This window comes from Rousettus aegyptiacus, unplaced genomic scaffold, assembly GCF_014176215.1.
Source record: "Rousettus aegyptiacus isolate mRouAeg1 unplaced genomic scaffold, mRouAeg1.p scaffold_m13_p_1, whole genome shotgun sequence".
Lineage (NCBI taxonomy): Eukaryota > Metazoa > Chordata > Mammalia > Chiroptera > Pteropodidae > Rousettus > Rousettus aegyptiacus.
Window position 1 is genome coordinate 117,842,995 of NW_023416284.1, and position 27,254 is coordinate 117,870,248.

The following is a 27,254-nucleotide window of genomic DNA, read 5'->3' on the forward strand; positions in this document are numbered from 1 at the left end:
AACTAACTTTCCCAGAACATCCTTTTTTTTTTTTTTTTTTTTTTCATGTTGTTACTAGTTGAAGAATCTACAGGCTTTCCAGTCAAGGCCAGATTGCTTTGTCTGGTTTCCCAAGCCTTTAATCCTGTCGCACTTAATTTATCTAGCCTTATCCTTCATTTGTTCTAAGTAGTACCCCTGTCCTTCAGTCTGTTTTCCAAGCTACTTCAAGTCTTTGTATTTTTGTGCATGCTGCTCTTGCTCAGTAGTTCCCTCCCTATGCACCCTATGCACTTCTAAATCAAGCCAGTCTCTATAATGTGGCTTAAAAATTCTATTTCCCACGTTTTTATTTTTGTTTATTGGAACCCACACTGTTATTCTTCTAGTTATTGACAGAACTATGCAGTTAAAGCTCTAATTTGTTCAATTATTCATCATCTTCACTGCCACCACTGTTCTATTTAATTCCAGTTTTGAGACCCTATGCTAAAAATGGGGCTTGGTGAGTGTGAGAGCCACCTTTATGCAGGGCCTAGTCTAGGAATTGGCCCTATTAAAAAAAAGTGTAAGACACTGACTCCTGCCCATTGCCTTAGCATTTGCCCTATCACAGGCAAGGGCCATATTTATTCTGATTACATAAGCCCCATATTAGAAATTGCCTAATAAGATATGTGCTAAAACACTCAAATTGCCTCATCCAGGGTTCAAATCCCATGAGCCTGAATTGCAGAACTCTAGGGTCTAATCAAGAATGTCTTTCCCTAGTTTTCTTTTTCATGCATTTAAGATCACTGTTTACAGAGCTTCTGGTTAAAGTGACACTGCCCAGTATTTGGCTCCTTGACTACACGTTCCCCTCCACATAGAAGGCTTTATTGCCAGGTGTCTTACACTCTAAAGCCAGACTGCTTTGGAGTTGAATCTGGACTCCTCCACTGAGTAGCTCGGTAACCTGGGCAAATTACAAAACTCCTCCATGTCTCACTTTCCTACGTATAATGATAACAGTATCACAGTGTTGTGATAAGAGTTAAAAGAGTTAATAGTTTATGGCACAAGATTAATAAATGTAGGCCCTCAATGCATGTCACTACAAGACTATTTCTCTCCCATAAAATGTAAGGGATATTTTCGTCTATTTTATTCAATGTGTGTCTAGCTTCTAGGATGGTGCCAGTTTCAAAAATGCAGGTGAATAAATGTTGAATGAATAAACAAACCCACCCAGTCACTTTTATTTCTGTATTTCCAATGTTGTGCCAGCAAGAAAAAAAGCCAAGAAAATAAGTGAAAGTCGCCTCCTTGTAAAAGGTTATCCCTTACCAGGTTTTACCCGAGACCCTCCTCAGTGACAGACACATCTCAAAAGCCGGGAAGCCCACAACGGGTAGCGAGACACACCTTTCTGGAATCACCTTGGGCTAAGGGCCTTGCGTGCTAATACCGGCTTCCGGGGAAGTTAGGCGCATGCGCAGCGTGCCCGGCGTCTGGGTTCCTTCCTGCCGCGCCGCCCGGAAGCCGCGGCCCCGCCCCTCTCCCTCTCCCTCCTCCCTCGCAGGCTCGGGCGCTGCGTGCGGGGCCAGCCCGGCGAGGAGGCGGGACGAGTCGGCGCTGCCACCGCCGCCGCCGCTCCTCCTCCTGTTCCAGCTGCCGCCGCCGCCACCGCGGCTTCCTGGGCTGAGTCCGCCTGCGGTCCCGACGGCGCCAGGTGCGTTTTCTAGCCCGGCTCCTGCCCGCGTCTGCCGCTGCCGTAGCTGTCCCGGGCTCCCCGCCCCGCTGCCGAGATGGCGACGCGCTCCTGCCGGGAGAAGGCTCAGAAGCTGAACGAGCAACACCAGCTCATCCTGTCCAAGCTGCTGAGGGAGGAGGACAACAAGTACTGCGCCGACTGCGAGGCCAAAGGTATCGCGGACGTCGCCGCCTCTGGTCGGGGCCTCCTGCGGCCAGTGACCTTCCCGTAGCCGCGGCGTCCGCGGCCCGAGCGGACGCCTCGGCTGCGCCCAGCGGCTCTGGCCCTGACGGGCGGGAGGGCGCGGGGCTCGAGTCTCCCCTCACCTCCGCCAGAGGCGGCGGCGGGGTCAGGCCCGCGGGCGCGGTCATAGTCCCAGCCTGCTCTCCTATCCGGTCCCGGGCTGAGCTGGTGGCCGCGTCGGGATTCTCTGACCCTCCACGGGGTTGGGGTGGGCCGGGGAGCAGGGAACCGGGCGCCCCTCCGGGCGGTGCTTGGGGTTAAAAGGTTGCCCTCCCGCCTCAGCTGGCATATACTTCGGTGGGTGGGGCCACCCTTAGGTCTCCGCATCTGCCTCGACCCTCCCTCATAATCCCGTCCTCCCTCTCGGGACTCGGATGCTCAGTATCCCCAGGTGGAGCCCTCCCTGCCCGCCCACCTGAAAGCTTTTGTACAGGGGGTTTTGCTTCTGCTTTCTGAGAAGGAATGTTTTTGGTGGTTGAAGTTTTACTAAAGAAACCAATTGGGGAGAGGTCTTTATTATTATTAGCAGTATTATTGCTTTTTAGTCTGGATATTAGCCAGAATTAAGAGGAATTTCATTATACTAGACTCCTGGACAGTGGGCTTATGTTCCTGAAGATTTTAATAGATTCTCTATGACCAGCTAATTTGGGAGAATATTTGAACACTAATTTGTTTGCCCTATAAACATTGAAGATACATTTTAAAGATCTGGAGATGAAAAAAAAAAAAAACCAAAACCCTAATTTTAGTTTGTTCAGATGAAAGGCTTATGCCTCAGCCTTTGAAATAGATACACTATTTTTAGCTTATGTTTGGGGTTTGGAGAGCTGATTTATATTTAATGTCTTATAAGTAATCTCTTGGGGAAAATGTTTCAGATTTTAAAAAACCAACCTCATGTGGTTCGGAGAATACCTTGCTTATTTATAAATTGATGTATTTGTTTATTTGGTGAGAAATAGTGCTCCAAAGCAGGAGTCATTCAGTCTTTGGGAATGTCATTTAAGATTTCTGCGTTATTTGACCTAGACTTTTCCCGAAGCTTTACTGTTCTTCCACAATACTGTATAAACGAGTCATGTTTCAGTACAGGGATGTTTGATTTGACAAAGCCACACAGCAGCAAGTTACTTCACTACCATAACAAGTACTGGATTACTATAACTAGAGCACTTTATGAGCACTTTTAAATACAATAGTAACTTGACTGAGCCAATCTTATATTTATTTTGTGTAACCTTTCATGCAATGAGTTAAAAATGCCTGATTTATTGTAGTATTGTTTGTTACCTGATATTGGTTATGTGTGTGGATTTTGGGGAGAATACTGTTCTGTATTGAGACACAGGTTGTCACTCATCACTGCACTAGGAAAACACTGTAAAAAGGGCCTTAAAAAAGCCAGAAAGAGGTTCTGTGCATTTGAGTAATAAGTAACATAGGTAGAGATGCTAGTAAACATGAAAAAATTAAAAATTTAATAATAACAGGGTTTTAAAAAGCCATTGTTTACCACGTTAATATTTCATTTTTTTTTTTTTTTGAAGTGGGGGAGGAGATCATGCACTTCTCAAATTAGGACAAAAGTTTTATTACTTCTGACCTGAGGAATTGGGAACATTAGTTTTTCTCTCTATTTTTATTGTCACTGAGGTCAACAGATACATATTGAATGAATGTCTTTTTTACTTTGGTTTTGTTTGGTCTTTTGTTTGTAGATTTGTTTGTTTTTGAGAAGTGGAAGAAGTGGGAGAGAAGAAAATAGATAGCATCAGGGGTCAAGGGCATAGTCATTACTTAGATCATTTTTTTGTTGTTGTTGCTACTAAATCTAGAATAAAGTTAATCTTCTAAATCATTTCACTGTTTTATCTTGATCTCTCCAGGAAAAAAAAAAATCAGTTAAGGACATTTATTGGTTTAATTAGACTTCATTTCACGGTTGCAATAATCAAAAAATTCGACATGATGGGATGGCTGGTATAATTAAGTATATTTTTAAAAGTTTTTGAGCCTTTAGTTGAACCCCTTTGTGAGCTCACTTAGTAGAATTTTTGGCTTGATTTTTGATCTCTTATTTGCCAGATGATACAGTAAATGTAGGTAGTCAAATTCAGATTAAATATACTTTTAAAAGACATGCAAAGGGTCTTATTCTACAACTCCATTATTATAAATAGGTTCCTACTATGTATGTATATTGACGTTTTTGTTGCTATTAAACTTTATCAAGCTTTTCATGTATTTTGGAGCTATTAACTCAGTTTTCTTTCTTTCGAAGAGTGCTTCCCTCATTGGTCCTTGAGAACATGTGCTAGAAACTAAAGTCTAGAGCTAGGGAATACCCTATTCTGTTGATTTATAATAGTTGGCAGAAGATGTCAATCGAATTTTGACATTTTATTACTGAGTCACCAGTGTGAGTTTCCTGAATTGACATTATTTAGGAAGTAAGGAAGGAGAAGAGGATGGCATAGGTGCCAGTTTCCTGTTTTTGATCCCGCTCTTATCAAATCTGTTAAGCAACTGGAGAATAAGAACAGGCAGATGGAGCTACACTTTCTCTCCCTAGCCTTATTCGTGACTCTTGTTGGTTATTAGTGGGGGATACTTTACGGAGCAGTGAGAATATAGAGCCCCTTGCCAACTTAAAGTTTACTTTTGAGTATTTAAAGTTTCATCCACAGTAATACCAGCTTCGATATGGAACTTGCATAAGTCGGCGTGAAAATGTATCTCTTGCCCAAAAGTTTTGGAATAGTCAAAATCAAGGTTTTTTTTGACTGCTAGAGATCATTTTGTTCCATGGGTCTGGTATTGAGAGGTTAAACTCCTTTCTCAGATCCAACATTCATTTCTTCATTCTCAAGATCTTGAAGGGACACTGTTAAGCACTGTATTGGATTATGGGTCTAAAAAGATTGGTAAGACCTAAAGGAGTTTGTTTAGTGGGGGTTGCATTTTTGCAAATGAATAATTCTAAAACAGTGTAGTGAGTGTTATTTATAATAGTGGTTGTAAGAAGTGCTTCCACTTAATTTGGGCTGCTGGTCCCCTTGCATTCGGACTTTTTGTCCATTGGTTGTCTTCAGAGCTCCTAGAATGCTGACTTAAGGCCTTTGCACATGTTGCTCCCTCTGCCTAGGAAGCTTTCTAACTTTTTTTTTGGTAAACCGATTAGTTTTACCTATCTTTCAGTTTCTGTTTAAATGTCTTTTCAAGGGAAATGATTCTTCTTATTCTCCCAGATTAAGATAGGCTTCCATTTATACATGTAAGCGTACCCTGAATCTTTTTTTACACTTAACCACAATTGTAATGAAACATTTTTCAGATGTTTATTGGGTAATCTATACCCCTTGTTGGATTATAGCTTTAAGAGAGAAGAGATCTTATCTGTCTTGTTTTGACTTGTACCACAGCCCTCAGCACAATGTGTGATATGTGGTAGGTAAAAGTAACTCAGCATATATATTTTGAATCAATGAATGTGAATGAGTGCAGAGTCAAGGGCAGGCAGCAGGATATGTGAAGAGAGTGCACATATGGGCATGTGACTCACAGGAGTCTTGTTTGAGCTAGGTTCTGAAGGTGGAGTGGGATTTCACCAGATGGAGAAGGAATTAAAAGACATAGTCTGTAAAATACAGGTATATAAAAGAACATAAGAGGTTTCAGTGTGGCCTTCTTTTGTTTAAGCATGATCAGATTTGGTGGTGGCAGGTCAGAGAAAGAACTAGAATGGTGAGAGATTACAGGCAAATCACTTAGTTATAAAAGTTGTCCATGCAAGAGTGTAATAGGTCTTGAACTCAATATCAATGTATCATAAGTCAGGGTATGGGGCAGGAAACAGAACCACTTCAGCTATTTTAAAGAATAGGGTGCTTGTAACATCATTGAAAGGAACAAAAGTCAGAGCCACCACTGGACTTCTGGTCTTAAGGCCACGGATTGTTGCCGTTGGTACCACTACCTCCACTGCTATAGCTACTTCTCACCCATGAAACTGGTGAGCTGATGGGAGAATCAGGAATGTGGTTACTGCAACCATTCAATGTCTATTAGACATTTTTGTCAGTTACCCTTTACTATAGGAAGATGGTCTCTGTCACTTGTGCCTTCCATGTTCAAAAAATTGGCAAACCTATGTCCAACACCTTGCCTTCAAGGAAATCTTTTAGCTTTCTAACCTCTTCAAATAGTAGAAATATTAAATGGAGGCCTTGAGACCAAATCTCAGAGTCCACTACAGGCAGTGAGGATGGAGAACATTTTTTTTTATTAAATGTTAGATATTTAAGAGTTCTTACATAAACTTATTTTAAAGTAATTCATACTAAAAAAATAAAGTTCACCTTGAGGAGCTGGTATTTATGATGATGTTGATGCTCGTAGGATAAATTCATGTAAACAGAGATCTGTAATTGTAGTTCATTTGAAAAGGGCTGTTAATTTAAAAGTTCCCTCACATTGCTAAACTGACTTCCAGTCAGTCTTTTGTTTTTGTGATTTTGTTACCTTGAGGTTTTCTCTAATGGTTATGTGCAGAGTCCTGGTGCCAGAGCTGGGATAGGAACCACTGATTTCTCTCTGATTCATCAGTTTAAAACTTGGGCTGAGTGTCGTTCCCTCCTGTTTTTCTCCCAATTCTTCTTCTTTGCCTTTTTTTTTTTTAAAGATTAAAATATTCTTTCGTTACTTAATTTCATTAATTTAGGAAACATATCTCCTTGATTCTTGCTATGCAAGTATTTAGTTTTTTCACTGGATATCAATTAACTCATTTTTTCTTCCTTTCTTAATAGAAGATCAAAGAAACTTGAAGGCCATTTTGTTTAAGTTGTAATTATCAAGTGTAGACTGTTTTACATTCTCACCATTGTAAAGGGTTGATTTAATAGACAAAATTTTTTTGGCAAATCAATATTTTTTACAAAGATTAGGTATCATGTCAGATACTGTTGTGTTTGCTAAAAAGTTTTGGATGTGGTCTACAAACTAGTTAGGGATCTCTGTAGACATAAAACAATCTGTTAAATTCTAATCTATGTGTAGACTATAGGCTCATTAAGTTTAGTGGTGGGAGAGCTTAGTGTGACTTGGATAAGGTAGAAGTTTAAGGTTAGAATTTAAAAAAACAGCAAATAATATTACATATGTACATATAAATTATATAGTGCTGTCTGCCTGCCAGGTACTGTTATGAACACTTTATATATATTAATTTATTTAATTCCCACACAACCTTTTGAGGTAGGTAATAGTAGTATCTACCATCTTATAAATGAGGGAATTGAGGCACACAGAGCTTAAGTAATAACTTTCAGATAGAAAGTTATACAGATAGAAAATGATAGAACTTTTTCATTAGAAAAAGAAAAATTTTGAATGACGGTTATATTTCAGAAACTTTTCTAGTTGCTGAGGATGAAGCAGGGAACAGGTGGATAAGGGCTGCGCTCTAAAGAATGTAGTCCAGGGGTCCCCAGTGCCTGGGCCCCGGATTGATACTGGTCTGTGGCCTATTAGGAACTGGGCCACATAGCTGGAAGTGGGCAGCAGGCAAGCCAGCAAAGCTTCATCTGTATTTGCAGCCGCTCCCCAGTGCTAGCATCACCGCCTCAGCTACACCCCAGATCATCAGGCATTAAATTTTTTTAGGAGCACTGGTCCCTGGTACCAAAAAGGTTGGGAACCTCTCTACTAGTCCATTGGTCTATTGGATCTACTAGGCTGTTGGAAGCAGGCCTGATTTGCAAGGCCGATATTTGGCTGTCATCAAGGACTTGAATTTGGGGAGCATCTCACCATCCTAAGTAATAAGAGTCACTCTGCCTAAACTTTTTGTACAACAGTGTGGTTTATCGCTGAACACCTTTTTTCCTTCTGGGAGTCTGACATTTGCATAGGTGTGAGGCAAGGGTGGCTGTGTGACCAGCCCTCCAATAAAAGCCTTAGACACTGAGTTTCTAATGAACTTCTTTGGTTTAGCAACATGTCACACTTGTCAAAACTCTTTGCTGGGAGAATTGAGTGGGTCCAGTGCAACTCTGCTTGAAGAGGACACCTGGATGTTTGTGCCATTTTTCCTCATGCACCTTTTCCCTTTGCCGATTATGCTTGGTATCCTGCTGCTATAATAAATTATAGTCATGAGTGCAACTGTATATTGAGTCTTGTGAGTCCTCTTAGCAAATTACTGAACCTGAGAGTAGTCTTGGGAACCTCCCAACATAATTGATAATACATATTTTCCATCTGGTATATTGTATAGGACTTGTGAGTCTCAGCATATTTTATCTAGCTCTATAGCCCTAGCAAGGGTACAGCCCAGAGGAGCCGGTACGAGCATTAGAGGAAATTCTAGCTTTATTGGGATGATAATGAAGATGGGAATCTGGACTGTTGAGTCAGGATTTGAACTGAGGATATCTGTTTCCAGAGTCAGTGCTGTTAACTGCATGTTTGTTGGCACAAAAGGTAAAATGTGTTGGCAGTTGAAATTTTGTGATAGAAGAGATTTTTGTTGGGAAAAGACTATCACCTTCAAACTGACTTTATTTATCAGAGCGATTATTGCCTAATGTGTTCTAGTGTGGACAGTGTCTTTGTTTTAACTTTTTGCATTTAATAGTGGAACCACCATAACTTCAAACTACTAATATAAACAAAATAGCATTTTTTTTCCTGATCACTGAACTTTATTCTACAAATTGCTTGAACTATAGACAAGTCATTTAGTAGTGTTTGTTGTCTTCCTTGTAGCTTCTTTGTTTTCGATTTCTGCAGTTATAACCTTTGTTCAGGTACTGGTCATCTACCCTGGCTTTTTAAACCATTGAAACTGTGGTAGAATTGAAAGAGCACTAGTCTGGATTTAGTAAAGCCTGATCGAGTCCAAGCTTTGCCTCTGATTTGCTTGGTGACCAGCTTTCTCTGTCTTCACTGAGCCTTACTGCAAAGAGTAATTTCAACTCTGATGTGGTCTGTATTCTTTTTTGAATCCCATGCTTCAGGTCACTTCTATGTCAGTATTTACTCTTGTTAATTAAAAAAAAATTCTATTATTGAAGGTTTATAGTTTTATGTCTTACTGAACTTTGGATTATGATCAGACCTCTAAACTTTTTCAAGTTTTTCACTGATGCCTTAGGTCTTGCTGAGCAAATTTACCTGGTATTATCTTTAATTATCTTAAGCCATATATAACTTACAGGAATATTCTTACAGGTTGAGGAGTCCTTTTGTTTGAAACTTTCATTTTTACGCTTTCTTAAAGTAGAGCAAAATCAAAGAAATCACCACCTCTTCTAGTTAGCTCCTAAAGCCAGGACCCTTTTTATTCATCATTTTAAAGAAAAGATCTATAGGTCTATTCAATTTTCAGTCACATATACATTTACCAATGTCAGTATTTTCTACCTAAGGTGTTAGGTAATGTTAACTTTGAATCACATTTAGCTATAGCATCATATAAAAATGATTTTAAAAAATACTTAAAACAACTTAGATAAGATGCTATTGGAAATATGTTGACATATATCTTAAGTGGTAAATGTGAGGATTTTGAGGACCCAAAGGGGAGAGAATGATAAGTTTTTTAGTAATTCTCCATTCTCTTTGCCCCTTTGTATCCCTCCACCCTCCCATCTTCCAACACCTTTTGGTCTCCATTTCACAAGAGATCCAAGTGATTCCTTTAGGAGTCAGATGTCTGTCACTGATCTTTTGTAAAAAGTGCATTTCAAGGACCAATGGTCAGATTGAACCCAAACTAAAAAGAAAATCAAGGGGATTTAAAAAATTCTGTGGAGAATCATATATAGAATAGTTTTATCTTTGAATATAAACAAAATCATGAAAATTATGGTTTAGTCTAGACGTTCATGCATTTCTACTCTTGCAAGTTACTTTTGGTGTGGGCTGGTGGTGGTGCATGTTGTGAAAAAACTTAGTGGAAGTATGTTTTGAAATGATCACCACTTGTATATTAATTTTCTGTTGCTGCTATAACAAATTACCACAAACTTAGTGACTTAAGACAACACAAATTTATCATACAATTCTGGAGGTTAGAATCCAAAACGAGTCTTACTGAGCTAAAATGAAAGGTGTTCCTTCTGGAGTCACTAGGAGAGATTATTTCCTCATCTTTTCCAGCTTATAGAAGTCCCCTGTGATGCTTGCCTTATGACCCTTTTTTCCACCTTCACTGTGTCACCTTCATATCTCCCTCCACTGTGCCTTTATCATTACATCTCCTTCTTTGGCTCTTTTAAGGACCTTTGTGATTAAATTGCGTTTACCTGGGTAATACAGGATAAAACTACTCAGTGTCTTTAGCTTAATTAAACACATCTGCAAAGTCTCTTTTGCCATGAAAGGTAACATTTACAGATTCCAAGAATTGGAACATGGATCTCTTTGAGGACCATTATTATACTTAGAAGTGGATTTGGGACAAAAATTATATGTTGAACCTAGATTTTTATAAAAGATACTGCTTTGAATGTACTTAAAGATGTCATAAGGTGATGAAGTGAGTACAATTTAAATTAGCCATTCTTACAGAAACTTTTTTAAAAAATACACATGTAGTAGTCATTTAACAAACTCTTTGCAACATGATCGTTTCTGTAGAAAAGCCTTAGAAATTTACAAAAAAAAGCTATTAGAACCAATAATTGGGTTTATCAAGGTTGTCAGAAGCAAGGTGAATACAGAAAAATCAAATTCTATATTTCAACCAGTAATTGGAAGTTGAAATAAAAATTAGTTTACAATAAAATATGAAAATTTAGAGATAAAAGTAACAAAATACATGTAAGATTTGTATGCCAGAAACTACCAAAGAGGGCTGAAATTAAAGAATATCTAAAGAAATGGAGAGATCTACCAGGTTCATGGATTAGAAGACAGTCTTTATGTCAATTCTCTCCAAATTAATCTGTAGATTCAACATGATTCCAGTCAAAATCTGAAAAGACTTTTTTGTACAAATTCACAAGCTGATTCTAAAATTTATAAAGAAATGTAAAGGACCCTCCCTTTCCCAGTCTAAATGGTTTTGAAAAAGAAAACATCATGACCTCAACAGTTACTGCAAAGCCACTAAACAAGACAGTGTGGTATTGGTGTAAGGACAAACGTAGATCATTGGAACATGGTAGTCAAGAAATAGATTCACCTGTAAGGTTAGTTAATTTTTAACAGACTTACTAAGGGGCAATCCATTAGGGAAAGGGCAGTCTTACTAGCAGCAACAAAAGAATGTACCTTGACCCATATCTCACACCATGCAAAAAAATGAACTTGAAATGGGTAATAAAATTAAATTTATGTGCTAAAACTGTAAAACTTCTGGAAGAAAACGTAGAAGAAAACCTCTGGGATCTTGGGTTAAGCAGAGGTTTCTTGGATAGAACACAAAAGTACAGTCCGTGAAGATAAAAGTGAGGAAATGTACTTTATCAAAATTAAAATTTTTGGGTAGATGATAGAGGCTCTGTTCATCAAATCAAAGTTGTGACAGAAACAAGGAGCAGCAGCAAGGAAAAGCCGCCTGGGAACTAGATGAACAAGCCATACAACTACGGAGAAATCCAAGAAAGCACTGTGTAACAGCAGAAGGTAGGATGGGGCGAGGATGTGGGGCTGCTGGGTCCTGAGAGAGGATGAGTGAGACGGAGGCTGCAGCAGCGCCAGTGGCAGATGCCTCTTAAAGGGGTCGTGTTCGCTAGCGGATTTTCACGGTGATGGACCTACTCGCTCTGAGTACCAGTGCCCATTTGGCTGCGTGCACCAGGGACTTACAGGGAGACATTGTTGGAGTGAGGGCCAAGGCGAGACTCACTTGATACAGAAGTGCCTTTGGTATCCATTGTTCCTCTGTTAAGCCCTCCCCCAGTCCAGCGTGTGGACTCAGTGCCACCATAGCCTTGAGGTCATCAAACTGGATAACAGAGGTCGCCCTGTCCAGAGGATTCCTTCAAACTCTGCCTCCCCCAACCCGGGACCCCACCCAAGCCACATCCCATAGTGTCCTCGGCCAGTCAGGTGCTCCTTGCTGAGCAGCTCCTAGACTTAGACTGGAGGCAGCTGGCCTCGGTTTCTGGTGTGGCCTTTTGAGGCAGCTATAAGCACAGCATCTGTGGAATGCTTGCTGAATCTTAACAGGTGGCTCTCTCTTGTTTATTTACTGAAACTCACTTGTTTGGAATTTGTTTTTTAGTGGAAACAATGATTTCACTTCCCTAGATAAGATTAGGCTATCAAGTGATTGCCTTATTTTGAGGGCTTTCATTTTTTGTCCCAAATTCAATTATACTTTTGCCTGTTTTTACCTTAGTTGTTTAAGTATGCTTGTAAGCAACAGGAAACAAAGGTTTTTACCTAAAATAAATGCTTGTCAAGTTTTCAGAAAAATAGTTGATGGGACTTTCAATTTCTAGTTCAGTCTGGTTTTAAGACTGGAAGGAGCTTCAAGTCTCTAACCTAACAACAAGTGAAAATCTCTGCTTAGGTCCATCAGAGAAGTGAGGTCACAGAGCAAACTACTGTCCCCAAAATTAGACAGATGGGCAAATATAGTTAGAGAATCAGAACTCCAGTCACACCTGTGGAAACCAGTACTGGCATAGTAAGTTTACAGTGCAGAGGCCCACTGAAAGACTGAGACCTAATCTTGAAGCTGTACAATGCTTCCCCTCCTCAGCACCTTACTACCACATTACCAAAGGTCTGTTTATCCAATACCTCATGCGCACAGCTATCAAGAAAAAATTACAAGGCATACTAACAGGCAAAAGATAGTTGAAATTCTTAAATTTTACAATGAAAATGTTATCAAATATCTCAAGTATGGTAACCGGCTACCATTTCACACTTTGTGAGATCTAAATATAATTGGAAAAATATGTAAACATTTTCTTGTTTAAATGAATGTATAAAACATGTATATATGTATAACTGAATATCTAAGTGGTTAAAGTTGCTACGTGTTTAGATCATATAAACTTATTTGTTTATATAAAATCTACACCAAATTATTGTAGTTTAAAAGGTTCTGAAGTTTTCGTAGGGAAGAGGATCAGTTCCAAATAATACTGTTACTCCAGAGCTAAAGGACAGATCTTTAGACCAGTAACACTCATCTGAGCTTTAATCTTTATGGTACACCTTAAATATTAATATTAAAATAATTTTTAGAATTCACACAAAGCGAGGAGCATTATACTGATCAGTAACATTTTCATTTATGTATGGGTCCCTTGAAAATATTTTAAATGGAGGTTGTCATTATTCTTTATATTAAACCTGTGTTTAATATCTCTTTACCAAGTCAATGATAAGAAACAAGTTGAGAGAGAAGACTCTTCTAATTTAAAAGGAACTTAAGAGACATAACCAAACACAGTGTATGGTCCTTGAAAGGATACTGTTTTTGAAAAGCTCTTTATAAAAAAACTTTTGGAAGCACAGTTATTGGGAATAGAATACTGCGTATCAGATGACATTGAAAACTTATTGTTAATTTGGTAGGTGTGATAATATGACTATGGGGAGAAAGTTCATATTTTTTATGGATATTTAGGGATGATGTCTTGATGTCTGAAATTGCTTTAAGATATTTCAACATAAAAAAGATGAATATATGGCAGAATAATAGTAATTTTAAATCAGCAGTGGGTATGTTGGTATTTACTATATCATTCTTTCTGTCTTTTCTGTTAACAAAAATTAAGAAAAAATTTTAGTTTTTGTGCCTAAGGAACAAACTCAAACAAGCTACCAATAAGTGAGTAGAGGGACACCTTCTGAACTTAAAATTTGTTCAGTTCATCTTGGTCTGCATTTTTTCTTCCAGTTAGAATAAAAGCATTAACTGGTCTCGACTGATAGTATGTATCTGAACATTTCATATAATCTTGTACTAATAAATGACTGTTTTTCATACAGTCATCTCTCGGTATCTCAGTGGGATTTGTGGATGCTAAAGTTCCTTATATAAAATGGCATGGTTTTTACATATAACTTGCAAACATCCTCTTAAATTATCACTAAATTACTTATAATATCTAAGGCAATGTAAATGCTCTATAAATAGTTGTTATACTGTATTGTTTAGGGAATAATGACCAAAAAAAAAAAAAGTCTGTACACGTTAAGTACATACATAGCTATTGTAAACCTAATTTCATAGTACATGTCTGCAACAACATAGCATTTTGGGAGGAAGTATTTTTGATACATGGGTGGTAGGTAGTTGAACTGCTGATGTAGAACCGGTGGATATTGAGGGCTGATGGTTTATCAGCTATTCTGAACATTCTCGAGTCTATGTAAACATACCAAGAGAATAAAAGTTAAAAAATGCAAATAAACTTTTATTGCAAAGATTGTGATTAAAGAGTAATTAAATCAGCTATTGGCACTTTATATTTTTATTTTAGGATGCTGGTCAGAAAAAGGAATATCATGGAGCTGTTTTAGGGCAATGTAGCTGTTAAACATTTGAAAATGTAAGAATGAATGTTATTGTAATTTTACTTCATCATCCTGTTTTGTTAAAGAACTCATTGAAAAGAACGGCTGCAAACCAAGGAAATATACCAAAACCTCTGATGCTAATCACTATCTTGGATTTGATCCAGAGGTTACTTAAAGAAGTATTATTTCACAGTTATTTTCTGAGCACCTATTATATGTAAGACACAACTGCTAATTGCCATAGGAATTGAAGTTGTTTATGGTATATGAATCCCAAACTCAAAGCTTTCTGTATTTAGGATTTTTCATTTTAGCGGATAGAAACAGAACTAGAATTAAATTAAGTGAAATGGCATTGGGTTTTTTTTTTTTTTTTAATCAGTAGAGGAGAGAGGCTTGCCCTGCGTGACTCAGTTCTTGAACCTCTTTTTCCCTTTTCTTTGTTTTCACTCTGTTGCCAATGTCATCTATTCTCTTGCTTTTAACTACAGACTATAAGTCAACTCCCAGATGTTTCTTCATACCAGAATACCTCATTCTAGTACTTTATACTGGTTTATCCAATTGTATGTGGTTTTTCATTCAGATGCTCCAAATTGTCTTCACTGACTTCTTGATCTTCCTTCTATAAGCCTACTCTTTGGGCATTCTTCTCCATCTTACTCTGCTCTTTTGATCTGGACCAAAACTTTAGAATTGTCCCCATGTTGCTCCAGTAGTCTCCTGGTTGATCTCCAAGCTTTTATTCTTGCCTGTTGTGTTTTGTTCTAACACAGCTCTGAGTAATCTTTAAATTAAAGTCAAGTCAGATCATTTAGATCAAGCCATTGCTGTACCTGAAACCCTCCATTATTTTTTTTCTGTAAAAGGAAAAGCCAAAGCCTTTACAGTGGTCCACACTGCCCTTCTTGCTCTTGAAGATACTAATCTGGCTTCTGCCTCCTGCCTTGCTAATTCCTATCCCTGGAATGTTCTTCTAGACATGCATATGGCTGGGCCTCCTCATCTGGGTTAGGTCTGTACTCAAATATACTGCATACTTAATTTTGTTAAATATCTGTCACCCTTCTAGAATGTAACAGGTCGTCGATTTCTTCTTTTCTTCAGTGGTTAGAATACTTCCTGGCACATAAGTGCTAGGTAAATATTTGTTGAATGAATAAATGACCGGGGGGCGGGTGGGAAGCATACTAAGCACAAGAATAATATATATTGCCAGTTTAAAACATTGTCTGCAAAGATAACTACCATACAAGCAATAAAAAAAAAAGCTAATTTATCTCAGTAGTCTTAAGAATATTTCATAGGTGATTATGACTTCAGTGACTCTTTCTGGAAAATTGGACCTTACCCAGTATTTCCCTTTTTGTAAATTTTTCTTTGTTAGCTTATGTAAAACTTTATTAGATTTATAGAAACCATTGGCTTCGAATACTGTAATCATATTCTTTTTGTATGTTTAAGTTGAGGTTGATTTAGTAGGGCTTCAGCACAGAAAACAACACTCTAGGTATATTAACAGAAATACTTTAATATGGGAAATTGGGTGCTTATGTGAAAGCCCTGGAAGGGGTAGAAGAGTAGACTCCAGGCTGAGCCTACTGGAATGACTCCGAGAACATAGCAGAACTGACCTGCCAGGGAGCCACTAGCCCTAAGGCTGTCGCTGGAACTGTTGCATCTAAGAAAACACCAAATTAACTGTGATACAGGGATTAGAAAGCTACGGTTGCCTTAAAACACATATAAGCTGGTGACTGGGTACTGGATTGTGGAGTCTATCTGTCGTCCATGTCAGATAGCTATTCTATGACCTTGCAGAAAACAGCTCAAAAGGACAGGAAGATAGTCTCCATCTCACTTTTGCTATTTAAAAGTTGCATGAGTGCATCTACTTGGTGGAAACTAATTCTCATTCAGAACTCTAACCACAAAGGAATCGGATAAATAAGAGCTTTTTAGCTTTCTAGCCTCTGAATACAGGAAGACGCACCATAAATAGGGTGGATCAGAGATTGTGTGAGCAAATCAGCAATGTCTGCTATGGCTTCTGTTTCAGCTAGTTGCATCAGAATACGTAGAACATCCACAGCTTGACATGGAAAGAACTAGAAAGTCCTCAGACATCCATTGTTTTTCTGTCTCTCTTTGGTTCCCTCTGTATCTCTGGGTCTATAAGGTATGGCTCTTCTTGCTTGCTTTACTTATTTCTTTCCACATACCTTCTTCATTTGTTTGCCCGTACATTTCAGTAGCTCCTAATTCTGTGACCTACTTGGCTTCCTATAGATCATTGTCTCTTTTTTTAGGGTCATATTCTATATTCCTGGCCCAACCTGGGCCATATGCCCACCTCTGGCCATTTTGGCTTGGAGGCAGCAGGGCTGCAGGAACAGCAAGTAGGGGTTTCTTTTCCATGGCTAAGATCACACAAGTTCTCTGAGAAGGAAGTGTGGCATAATTAATATATCAATGCCAGATTTAGGGGAAAATTTGATTCAAAACACAGATGAAGTGTTTAGCTTTGGACAAGAGAAAGATTGGGAAGAATATAGGTCAATTTATGAAGGAGAGTGAGATGGGTCTGAAATGTGAGGGGATAATTAGGTGATGAAGTCATTTGCTGAGAAAAAGTAGAGTAGGACATTGAAGGAGATTTAAGGTGATTCTCTGCACAGAATACTTGAATAGTTAAATGTTTTTAAATAACTTAAAAAAGTATTTTAAACTAATCTGTCTCTTTATGGATGGATGTGTGCTAATTTTTAAGGATACAAATTGTTCTGCTATCAAAGCTTTGTGTGTACACAGTTTTTTCTTCAGAGTAAAATCTCATTCCTATGTGAAAGGTATACGCTGTCAGAGTATGCCAGAATAAAGCCTGTTTGTATTGCCAGAAATATTGGGGCCAGTTTACTTTCCTGCACAGTATGAAGACTGGCTGGCCCTCTGCATCCAACCTGTCACTAGGTACTCATGTTTTTGAAAATGGTATCACACGGCATTCTGCATTTTCTTGATACTCTTAACATTTTTATATGCTTATTAGTCATTTCTTTTATAATTTGCTTCTTCCTTTTGGGAGCAAGGGTTGGCTATCGTTTTCATATTTTTCACTGGACCAGTAATTGAGACATAATAAAATTCCAGGCAACGTTGATTCCTCAGAGTATGATGGTAAGCCACACCACTCCTAGATTCTGTAAGTCCATGAATAAGTGATAGTTGAGCACTTTGGACAGATTTTCTCAGTCTCTGGTCTATATTTTTGTGTAACTGTGAAATTATAGAAAGTTTCGAAATGAAAGAGATCTGTCATGGTATGTGGTATAATTTCCTATTAGAGAGATGAAGTAGAACAAGAGAGGTTAAATGACTTGCTGAAAGCTTTGTCACAGTGAGAGAAGATGGGAATGAACCCAAGTTGTCTGGAAACCTGTTGCTTTTTGAGTTCACAAATGAATGTTACTATTGACCTTTACAACAGGTAACTCAACTTTAAAATTGTTTCATTCTCTTTTGCTTAACCAACCTCTGTGTAATGGCAGAATATTTTTTTAAAAAAAGTAATCAGTGAAGGATGATTACATATTATTTACTTAACAAGCTTATTTAAATACAGATTTGGCAATAATGTAAACATGTTTTAAAACTTGGAATGCTGTTTATCGGTGTTTGTGTTAACTAGAAGCAAATTTTATCTCATGATATCTGTAAATAGTGTTTGTTGAGAATAGTTTAAAAGAAGTATTTGTAAATATTGAATATCTTTGAACTTGTGAGAAATTTTGCAAATAAAAAGCACTAGAATATTTTTGAAATAGTAAATGGAAGCTGTAATATGCTTGCTCAAACTTTTGAACTTTTAAGCTGAATTTTCGAACAAAATAAGAAATAGGTTTGACAAGGCTTAAACTTTGACAGTTAACGTGAAACAAGGAATATTGATTCTCAAAATTAAGCTTCATTTTCTTCTTTTATCTTATACCATTCTGATGACTCGTGAATTCTTAAGTGATTATCACATTTTAACTTTTGAAAAATGGCAGGGGAATACAGTGTTTGTAGACCGTTAGTTCTCTAAAGAACCTTAAATATTTGAAATTGGTATGTGGTATTTATAACATATCTGCCCTCTGCTGGTGAAAATGCATTATTGCTCTTAACTCAATAGCTTCAGTAATTTCTTTGAATGAAATTATATTCTATAATAGTATAGAGTGATCATAAAATTAATTTGGGAAAAATACTTTTATTGTTTGAAAGGAATATATCCTTTTTTAGGGTAATCCTGTACAATGAATTATTTTGCCCAAAAGGATATGGGTGAGAAATACTGACTTACTACACTGACGATTATACATTGGGTTTGTATTCTTTTTTTGAAATTTTTTTTGTAAATTCTGAATATGCTCTGTTCAGCATGCTAGCCAGTAATACGTGACTATTTAACCGAAGTTAAATATTCAGTTTCTTTGTCCCACTAACCATATATCAAGGTGTAATAGCCACATGTAGCTAGTAGCTATTGTGCTGGACAGTGCAGATTGAAGAATGTTTTCCATATCACAAAAAGTTCAATTGACATTGCCATTTTAATTTTTAAATTTTAAATAATAAGGATTATCATTTTTATGAAGTAGTCATTCTTAAATTTGCATTGCATTTCTTTTCTATGTACTTTTTTCACATAAAAGCAGTTTATCAATAATGAACCCAGTTAACTAAGTGAACCTGTTTAGCAGGATTTTAGTTTATTTAGTTTTTTTTGTACCATGTAATTTACTGTATTATATATATATATTTTTGCCAAATGATTAAAGTACAGATTTCTCAGTGTAGAACATCAAGCATTTCTAGTGTTCTCATCCTCTGTTTTGGAGATTACAGTTAGGTTAAAAATAATGACCATAATTTCTCTGTGTCACTTAATTGAGGTAATAGCTTCCTTCTCTTTTTGACGTGTGTTTGGGGTGGAAGTAAAGCTATAAATCAAAGCATATGTAGAGGAACTAAGACCCTGTGACAGTTAGTTTTAATATATTTTGGGTAAAGTAGATACCCAACTTCCTGTAATGGTGACATCTTGCAAAACTGAAGTACAATATTAAAACCAGGATTTTGAGATAGAATCTGCCGATTTTACTGTGATTTCTACAGTTTCATTTACACTCATTTGTGTGCATGTATGTATTTAGTTCTATACAATTTTATCATGTGAGTAGATTCCTATATCTGCCACCACAGTCGAGATACAGCACAGTTTCATTACCACTAGGCTCTCTTGCTTTGCCCTTTTATAGTCACACATACCTTCCTTCCATTCCTCCCCATGCCCTCCTGGCAACCTCTGGCAATCTGTTTTGTCATTTCAAAAATATTATATAAATATGGAATCACATGATACTTTTGGAATTGGCTTTATTCACTCAGGGTAAGTCTTTGGAGATACATCCAAGTTGTTGCACGTATTAATAGTTCATTCTTTTTTTGTTATTAAGTAGAGTTTTGTGGTATGTTTGTACCATAGTTTAACCATTCACCTGTTGAAGGACCTCTGGGTCATTTCTAGTTTTTGACTAGTATGAATAAAGATCTACGCTTATTCATGGGTTTTTGTGTGAACATAAGTTTTCATTTTTATAGTAAATGCCCAATAGTGCAATAGTATGGTAATTGTGTGTTTAGAATTATAAAACTGCTAAACTTTTTCAAAATGGCTGTATTTTACATTTCAATCCAAAATATGAGAGATCCACTGCTTCACATCTCTGCCAGTATTTGGTGTTGTCATTGTTTTTTATTTTAGCCATTCTGTTAGGTTTGTAGTGACAGTGATAGTGGTTTTGATATGCATTTATCTAATGGTTAATGGTGTTTGAACATCTTTTCATGTGCTTCTTTGTCATCTGTAATGTCCACTTAAGTGAAATACTGTTAGTCTTTCATTTTCTAGTTGGAGTTTTCTTGACTGTTGAATTTTTTTAAATAGAGTTTTAAGAGCAGTTTTAGGTTCACAGCAAAATTGAGTAAAAGGTAGCGATTTCCCACATACCCCCTCTCCCTATGCTTTTTTTTGTATATGATACAGGTGTGGATCAAAGTTAATTTTTTTTTGCATATGGATATTAAATTTTCCAGGACCATTTCCTGAAAAGATTATCTTTTCTTTGCTGAATCGCTTTTGCACTTTTGTCAAAAACCAATTGACTGTGTATGCCTGGGAATATTTCTGGATTTCATTATGCTCTATAGATTTGTTTGTCTACTTTCATGCCAGTATTAGAATGTTTTTATTACAGTAGCTTTATGATAAGCCTTAAAGTCAGATAATCTAAATCTTCCATCTTTGTTAATCTTTTTCAAAGTTGTTTTGGCTAGTCTAGGTCCCCTGAATTTTAGAATCAGTTTGCCAATTTCTACAAAAAGTAATTTTCTGGGATTTTTATTTGAATTGCTCCATTTGGGAGGGAATTGACATCTTTTACTGTATCGTCTTTCAATCTGTGAACAAAATATATCTCTCTTTTTACTTAGATATTATTTTGTTTCTCTTAGCAATATTTTGTAGTTTTCATTGTGCAGGTCTTGATTTATCTCTTATTTAGTTTTTATTTTAAAATGTTATTTAAATGGCATTTTTAAAATTTGAATTCCTAATTGTCGGATTATAGAAATACAGTAGGTTTTGCATATTTATCTTCTAAATTGCAGCCTTGCTAATCTCACATATTTGTTTTAATAGCTTTTTTCGAGATTCTGTTAGATCCCCTATTTAAAGGATTGTCATCCTCTAATAAAAACACTTTTTACTTCCTCTTCAATATGTATGGCTTTAGTTTCCTTTATCTTAATCTTATTTCACTAGCTAGATCCCTCAGTAAAATAGAAGTGATGAGAATGGACTTGTTTGTCTCATTCATGATATTGAGTGAAGGAGAAAGCATTCTGACTTTCACCCATAAGTATGATGTTTTTCATAGATGCTTTTTACCAAGTTGAGGAAGTTCCCTTCTATTATTAGTTTGCCGAGATTTTGTTTTTAAATCAGAAATGGATGTTGGATTTTATCAAATACTTTTTATCTATTGAGATTTATATAGTTTTTAAAATGCATAGTGAATTACATTAGTTTTGCACGTTGAACTAACCTTTCATTCCTGTGACAAACCACACTTGGTCATGATGTATTATCTTTTTCATATGTTCCTGGATTTGATTTGTTAAAACTTTATTAAAGATTTTTACAACTATTCATGAAGGGTGTTGATCTGTAGGTTTTGTTTCTTATGATATTCTTGTCTGGTTTTGCTATCAAAATGATGTTGGCCTCATAGAATGAATGAAATACTACCTCTTATCCCAACCTCTTTTTCCCCTTAGTTTCCTGAACAGTTTGTGTAGAATTTGTATCATTCCTTAATTGTTCAGTAGATTTTCTTAGTGAAACCATCTGAGCCTGGAGCTTTTATTCTGGATGGTTTTCAATTACAGATTTAATTTATTTAATAGATATTGGGCTCTATAAGTTGTGTTTTTTTTCTAGGAAGATCTCATTTGTGTCTTTTAAGGAATTGGTGAAGTTATTAGCATAAAGTTGTTTATAATATTCCCTTATTATTTTTCTAATACTTGTAGAATCTGTAGTGATGTCACTTCTCTCATTCCTGATATTGATCATTTGTTTTCACTCTTTTCCCTAATCAGTCAGGCTAGGAGTTTATCAATTTTATTGATAGTCTCAAATAATCACTATTTATTTTCATCGACTTTGTTATATTCTTGTTCTCTATTTCATTGATTCTGTCCTGATCTTTATGTCATCTTTGTTTTTGAAAGATATTTTAACATGGGAAAGAGTTCTGGATGGACATATTTTACTTTTAGTAGTTTTGAGATGTTATGTCACTGACTTCTACTTTGCATTGTTTCTGATAAGAAATCTGTCATCTTTCTATTTGTTCTTTGTACAGAATGTGTCCCCCCTTCTTCCCCCCCACTCCCAGTGCTTTTAAGATTTTTCTATTCATCTCTAGTTATAAGCAGTTATATTATGATATACTTTTGGGTGATTTTCTTCATGTTTCTTATGTGGGGTTCCTTGAGGTTCTTGGTTCTGCGGTTTCATAGTTTTCAAAAATTTGGAAATATTTCTGCAAATATTTCTTTAAATACTTTTTCTGTCACCTTCTCCTAATTCAGGGATTCCAATTACAAGTTTTTGGGCTGCTGAAATAGTTAATTATTGCATAGCTCACTGATGTACTTTCGTGGGGGTTGTCTTTGTGTTTCATTTTGGATAGTTGCTATTACTTTTTCTTCAGATTCTTCATCTTTATTTTGCTGTATTGTTTAATCTGTTAACTCTATCCAGTGTATTTTTTTTTTTTTAATCTCAGGCTTTATAGTTTGCATCTCTAGCAGTTTGATTTGGGAGGGTGTGTGTGTGTGTGTGTGTGTGTGTGTGTGTGTGTGTGTTTATCATTCCATTCCATGCCTCTGTTTAACTTGTTAAAATTTTCGTATGACTTCTTGGACCAATGGAAGTCACAGATAATAATGGTTTTAATGTCCTTGTCTACTGATCCTGTCATGTAATTTTTATCAGTTTCAGTCGATTGGCTTTTCAATTCTTTATGGAACACATTTTTCTTATTGGTGAATTTTGCTTATAGGTTCTGAATTTTTTGTATTTCTATAAATATTCTTGAGCTCCCCCCCCCCCCTTTGATGTAGTTATTTGGAAATGGTCCACTTTTCCAGATTTTGCTTTTAAGTTTTTTTTTGTTTTTTGTTTTGTTTTTTGTTTTTTAGGTGAAACTAGAACAGTGTTTATGCTAGAGTTCATTTTTCCCATAGTGAGCAGAAGTTCTTCTGAATACTACATCTGATGCTCTGTGGATGATGAGATTTTTAGTCTGGCTGATGGGCACTGACAATATTTCTGACTGTTTGAACCTTTAAGATTATTCCTTCTAATTGTTTTGGGTGATTCTTTCTCTACCTTTTGTGATTTTCTCACATATATGCATTAATCAGTAAGTGGTTAAATATCAAGGGTGACCTTATATAGATCTAAAAAAATTCTCTCTCTGCATCTGTCTCCTGTTTTGTATTCTGTCTAATGAAATCTAGCCACCTTGGTCTCTGTGGTCTCCCAAGTCCATCTCCTCTAGTTGTGGAGACCACTGGGGCGCTCCGTGGTTTATCTTCCCTGTGCCATGGCTAGGTAGTAAGCTGAGATCATTGTAGGCCTCTCACCTAGTTTTTTTTTTACATCTCTTGATTTCCAGTCTCTTCAGAAATGTCGTTATATATATTTTGTTTGGTTTTTAAGTTTTTAAGTAGGGTAAATTCGGTGTCTGTTCCCTCAGATTGGTTAGAAATGGAACTCAGTATAGTATTTTAGTAGAAAAAAAGGCATGAAAAGCAAATTACTTTTAAACCTTTTGTTTCTTTTTATGAAAACAAACTTTTCCTAGGCTCTTTGAAGAAAATAGTGTTAACCTAAACAATAAAAAGCCAAAGTGAGAGGCAAGAAGCATTTATTTGAGATCAAAGATTAGTTATTTGGAAAACACTGATTCAGGTAGAAACCAAAATGGTGTACTCATTATGAGGTGAAGGCAAGGGATATTTATGAGAAAAGGAAAGGAAATAATCCCATGAATAGAAGGAAGAATTTCTAATAAACCAAGGAAGGAATTTCTACACATGCCAGTAAGCTAAGTTACTCTTTCACTCAGGGGTACCCAACCCCTGACCTGTGGCTTGTTAGGAACCGATCTGCACAACAGGAGGCGAGTGGCACACAAGCCAGCGAAGCTTAATCTGTATTTGCATCAGCGCCTCAACTCCACCTCAGATCATCAGGCATTAGATTCTCATAAGAGCACTGGTCCTGGTGCCAAAAAGGTTGGGGACTGCTGCATTTTAGCTTACTTATACATGGTGCTGCTAATTGTAAAGAATGTTCTTAATTTTTAGTCCTCACAGTCAGGATGTCTGCTTTCTTGTTTGCGTTGCTTTGGACCATTCCAAAGGTTATTTTGCCCAGTTCAAACATTCCAAAGGTTTGAAGAGTAAGACGTGCAAGGGAATTCATCTGGAATGGTGGCTCCAACTGCATTTTAAAATGGCTCCATTTGTGTCATTTTCACAATAGTTACATTTGAATTTATTTAGAAAATCTGTCTTTATGTAATACTTAGAGTTACTAACAAAACAGGAAAAAATAACTTGATGCTGCTACTACTTACTCTATTCTTCCAGTGTCATTTGGAACACTGCTCCATAGTCATTTCCAAGCCTGACTCTAAATGATACAAGTTAGTCTACTAAAGCATTGTCTGAAGGGCCGAATCAATTTACAGAGGAAATCTCTTACTATATGCTTTTCATATATAAATTTAATGTTACTTAGCTGATTACTGATATCACAAATTTTTTTCACATCAGATGAAAACATTTGATTATATTCTGCAGCATATTATTAAATATTTCATGTTTCAAGGACCTTCTCATTCTATTTCATACTGTTTAAAGCATCTGTTTATATAATTATAGCTTGTTATTCTCAAACTAGGACAGAATTTGGCTTAGTCTTTGCATTTATTCTTCATGCTAAAAGTGCAAATAAGCATATCAAGGCTTTTTTTGGGGGGGGGGCGGGGGTAAGCAACAGTTTTAATATAGAGAGACACTAACTATTTAAATTAATTTTTTTCCATTTCAAGCTGAAAGTTGGTATGTGTTAAGCCAGCATCTAAAGATGAAGAAAAAACATGTTACTTTTTGTTAATGTATAGTTAACAAGTGCAAACTCTGAATAAATTGAGTATTTATTGATTATATGTTTTTTCTTAAGCTATTTCATTCCTTCATTTCAGTGGCGTTTTCAAAACTGTTCAGTGACTCCTTATTACTAAGAGTAAAATATCAAATTTGAGAGTCAAAAAGTTCTCTGTAGTGTCTTCAGCCTATATTTTCATTTATGCTAACTTCCTTTGTTTTCTGTTAGATTGTTGACCAAAGATGCTGGGGATGTCTATCTCCTAGTATGTCCCTGACTTTTTATCCTACTGAAATAACCTCAGGGCCTGGCTTACTAAGCTCTTCTCTCTATCTGGAACCCTTCTTCCCCGCCACCCCCCCCCCCCCCATATCTGACTAACTGGCTCCTTATTTTAGGGCTCTGCTCAAATGCCACATTAGTGTTGTATTCCTGACCATTGTGCTTAAAATAACATCCTGTCTTTATTCTAAGCACTTCCTAGTTATTTTACCCACTTCTTTTTTTCTCTGTAGTCTTTGTCATAATCTGACATCCTATACATTGTATAACTTGGTTGTCTCTCTCTCTTGCTCCACTGGAATATATAATTCAAGAAGGCAGGGACCTTAATCTGTTTCATTTCCCTACTGGATCCCCAGCATCTAGAAAGTTCTTGGCACATGGTAAGCATTCACATTTTTGATGACAATGAGTGAATGAATAATTAACCTCCTAAATCTTTTCTGCTTTATCCAAGTCTCATCTATCTTCCCAGGCCCACTTCAAAGTTATATTGTATTTGTGAGACTTCCTTTGAATGAAGCTGCTTCCAGTTAACTTCAAAGTAGCCCATCGTGATTTTTTTCTTCCTTTGAACTCATGGCATTTTCATGAGTATGAGAGAGAATTTTCTCATAGACACAATTACACATGACTGGACTAAGCTATAAGATGGAAACATCTGTTACGTAAAATGTTTAAGGAGAGACAGAGTGACCTAGTCAGTAAAGTGGATGAGATTTGACATTCAGTAGTCCTCCTTTATCCACAGGGGATATTTTCCAAGACTTCCAGTGGATCCCTGAAACCACAGATAGTACCAAACTCTATATAGTATGGTTTTTTTCCTATATATACATACATACGATAAAGTGTAATTCATAAGTTAGGCACAGTAACAGATTAACTACAATAACTAATAATAAAGTAGAACAACTGTAACAAGATATTGTAATAAATGTGAATGTAGTCTCTCTTTCAAAATATCTTATTGTAATCATTCCTTATTTGTGGTAAATGGCTTGATGTCACTTGTTTCAGGGAATTTCTTGCTGAAGTTTTCATACAGAATTAGTGCTTTCTGGAGCAACATAGTCATCAGTTGGAACAAGTTTTCTGTTCATGTTTCCATACACTAATTTAATGCCTTTTCCATTATTAGCTAAGTACTTGTCACACAGTCGGTTAGACAGTTTGAGGTGAAACAGCAAATTAGCATGAATTTCTTTTTTCTTCTTTACAATTTCATGGATAGTAAATTCATTCTTACTTTAGAGATTAGCAACCTCAGCATACAGGTTTTTTTTTTAAGTTCAGAACTTTCACCTTTTCACTTAAAGGAAGGACTTTAATTGCCAGCATCACTATTCTTGTATACTGTAGCCATTATTAAGTAAAACAGGGTTCCTTGAACTCAAGCACTGCGTTACCAGAACTGTCGATCTGATAACTGAGATAGCAACTAAGTGGCTAACAGATAGGCAACATATACAGCTTGGATACACTGAACAAAGGGATGATTCATTTCACTGCCTGGACAGAGCTGGTCAGTGAGAGATTTTGTCCCACAACTCAGAAAGGCAGGCAATTTAAAACTTGTAAATAGTTTATTTCCGGAATTTCCCATTTAATAATTTTGGACCACAGTTGACAATGGAGAATTGAAACTATGGGTAAGAGGGGACTGCTGGATGTAGTTCTCTTTGTGCTAGGTATTTGTATATTTCATGTCCTTTAATTTCAGAGGAC

The 27,254-nt window shown here is 36.7% G+C and overlaps 1 protein-coding gene across 3 annotated transcripts in view; it reads left to right on the forward strand.

Annotated features, from left to right (window-relative positions):
* The first annotated feature begins 1,553 nt into the window (after positions 1–1,553).
* The window catches only part of SMAP1 (small ArfGAP 1), a 123,585-nt gene continuing 97,884 nt past the window's right edge, over positions 1,554–27,254 (forward strand). For 2 of the 3 annotated variants that reach the window (XM_016157610.2, XM_016157611.2), the window contains exon 1: positions 1,555–1,887. In XM_016157610.2, coding sequence (XP_016013096.1) covers positions 1,770–1,887 — 118 coding nt within the window. In that variant the 5' untranslated portion in view covers positions 1,555–1,769. Of the gene's footprint in view, positions 1,888–27,254 lie in introns of all 3 variants that reach the window. The other variant, XM_016157613.2, reaches the window with a different exon arrangement.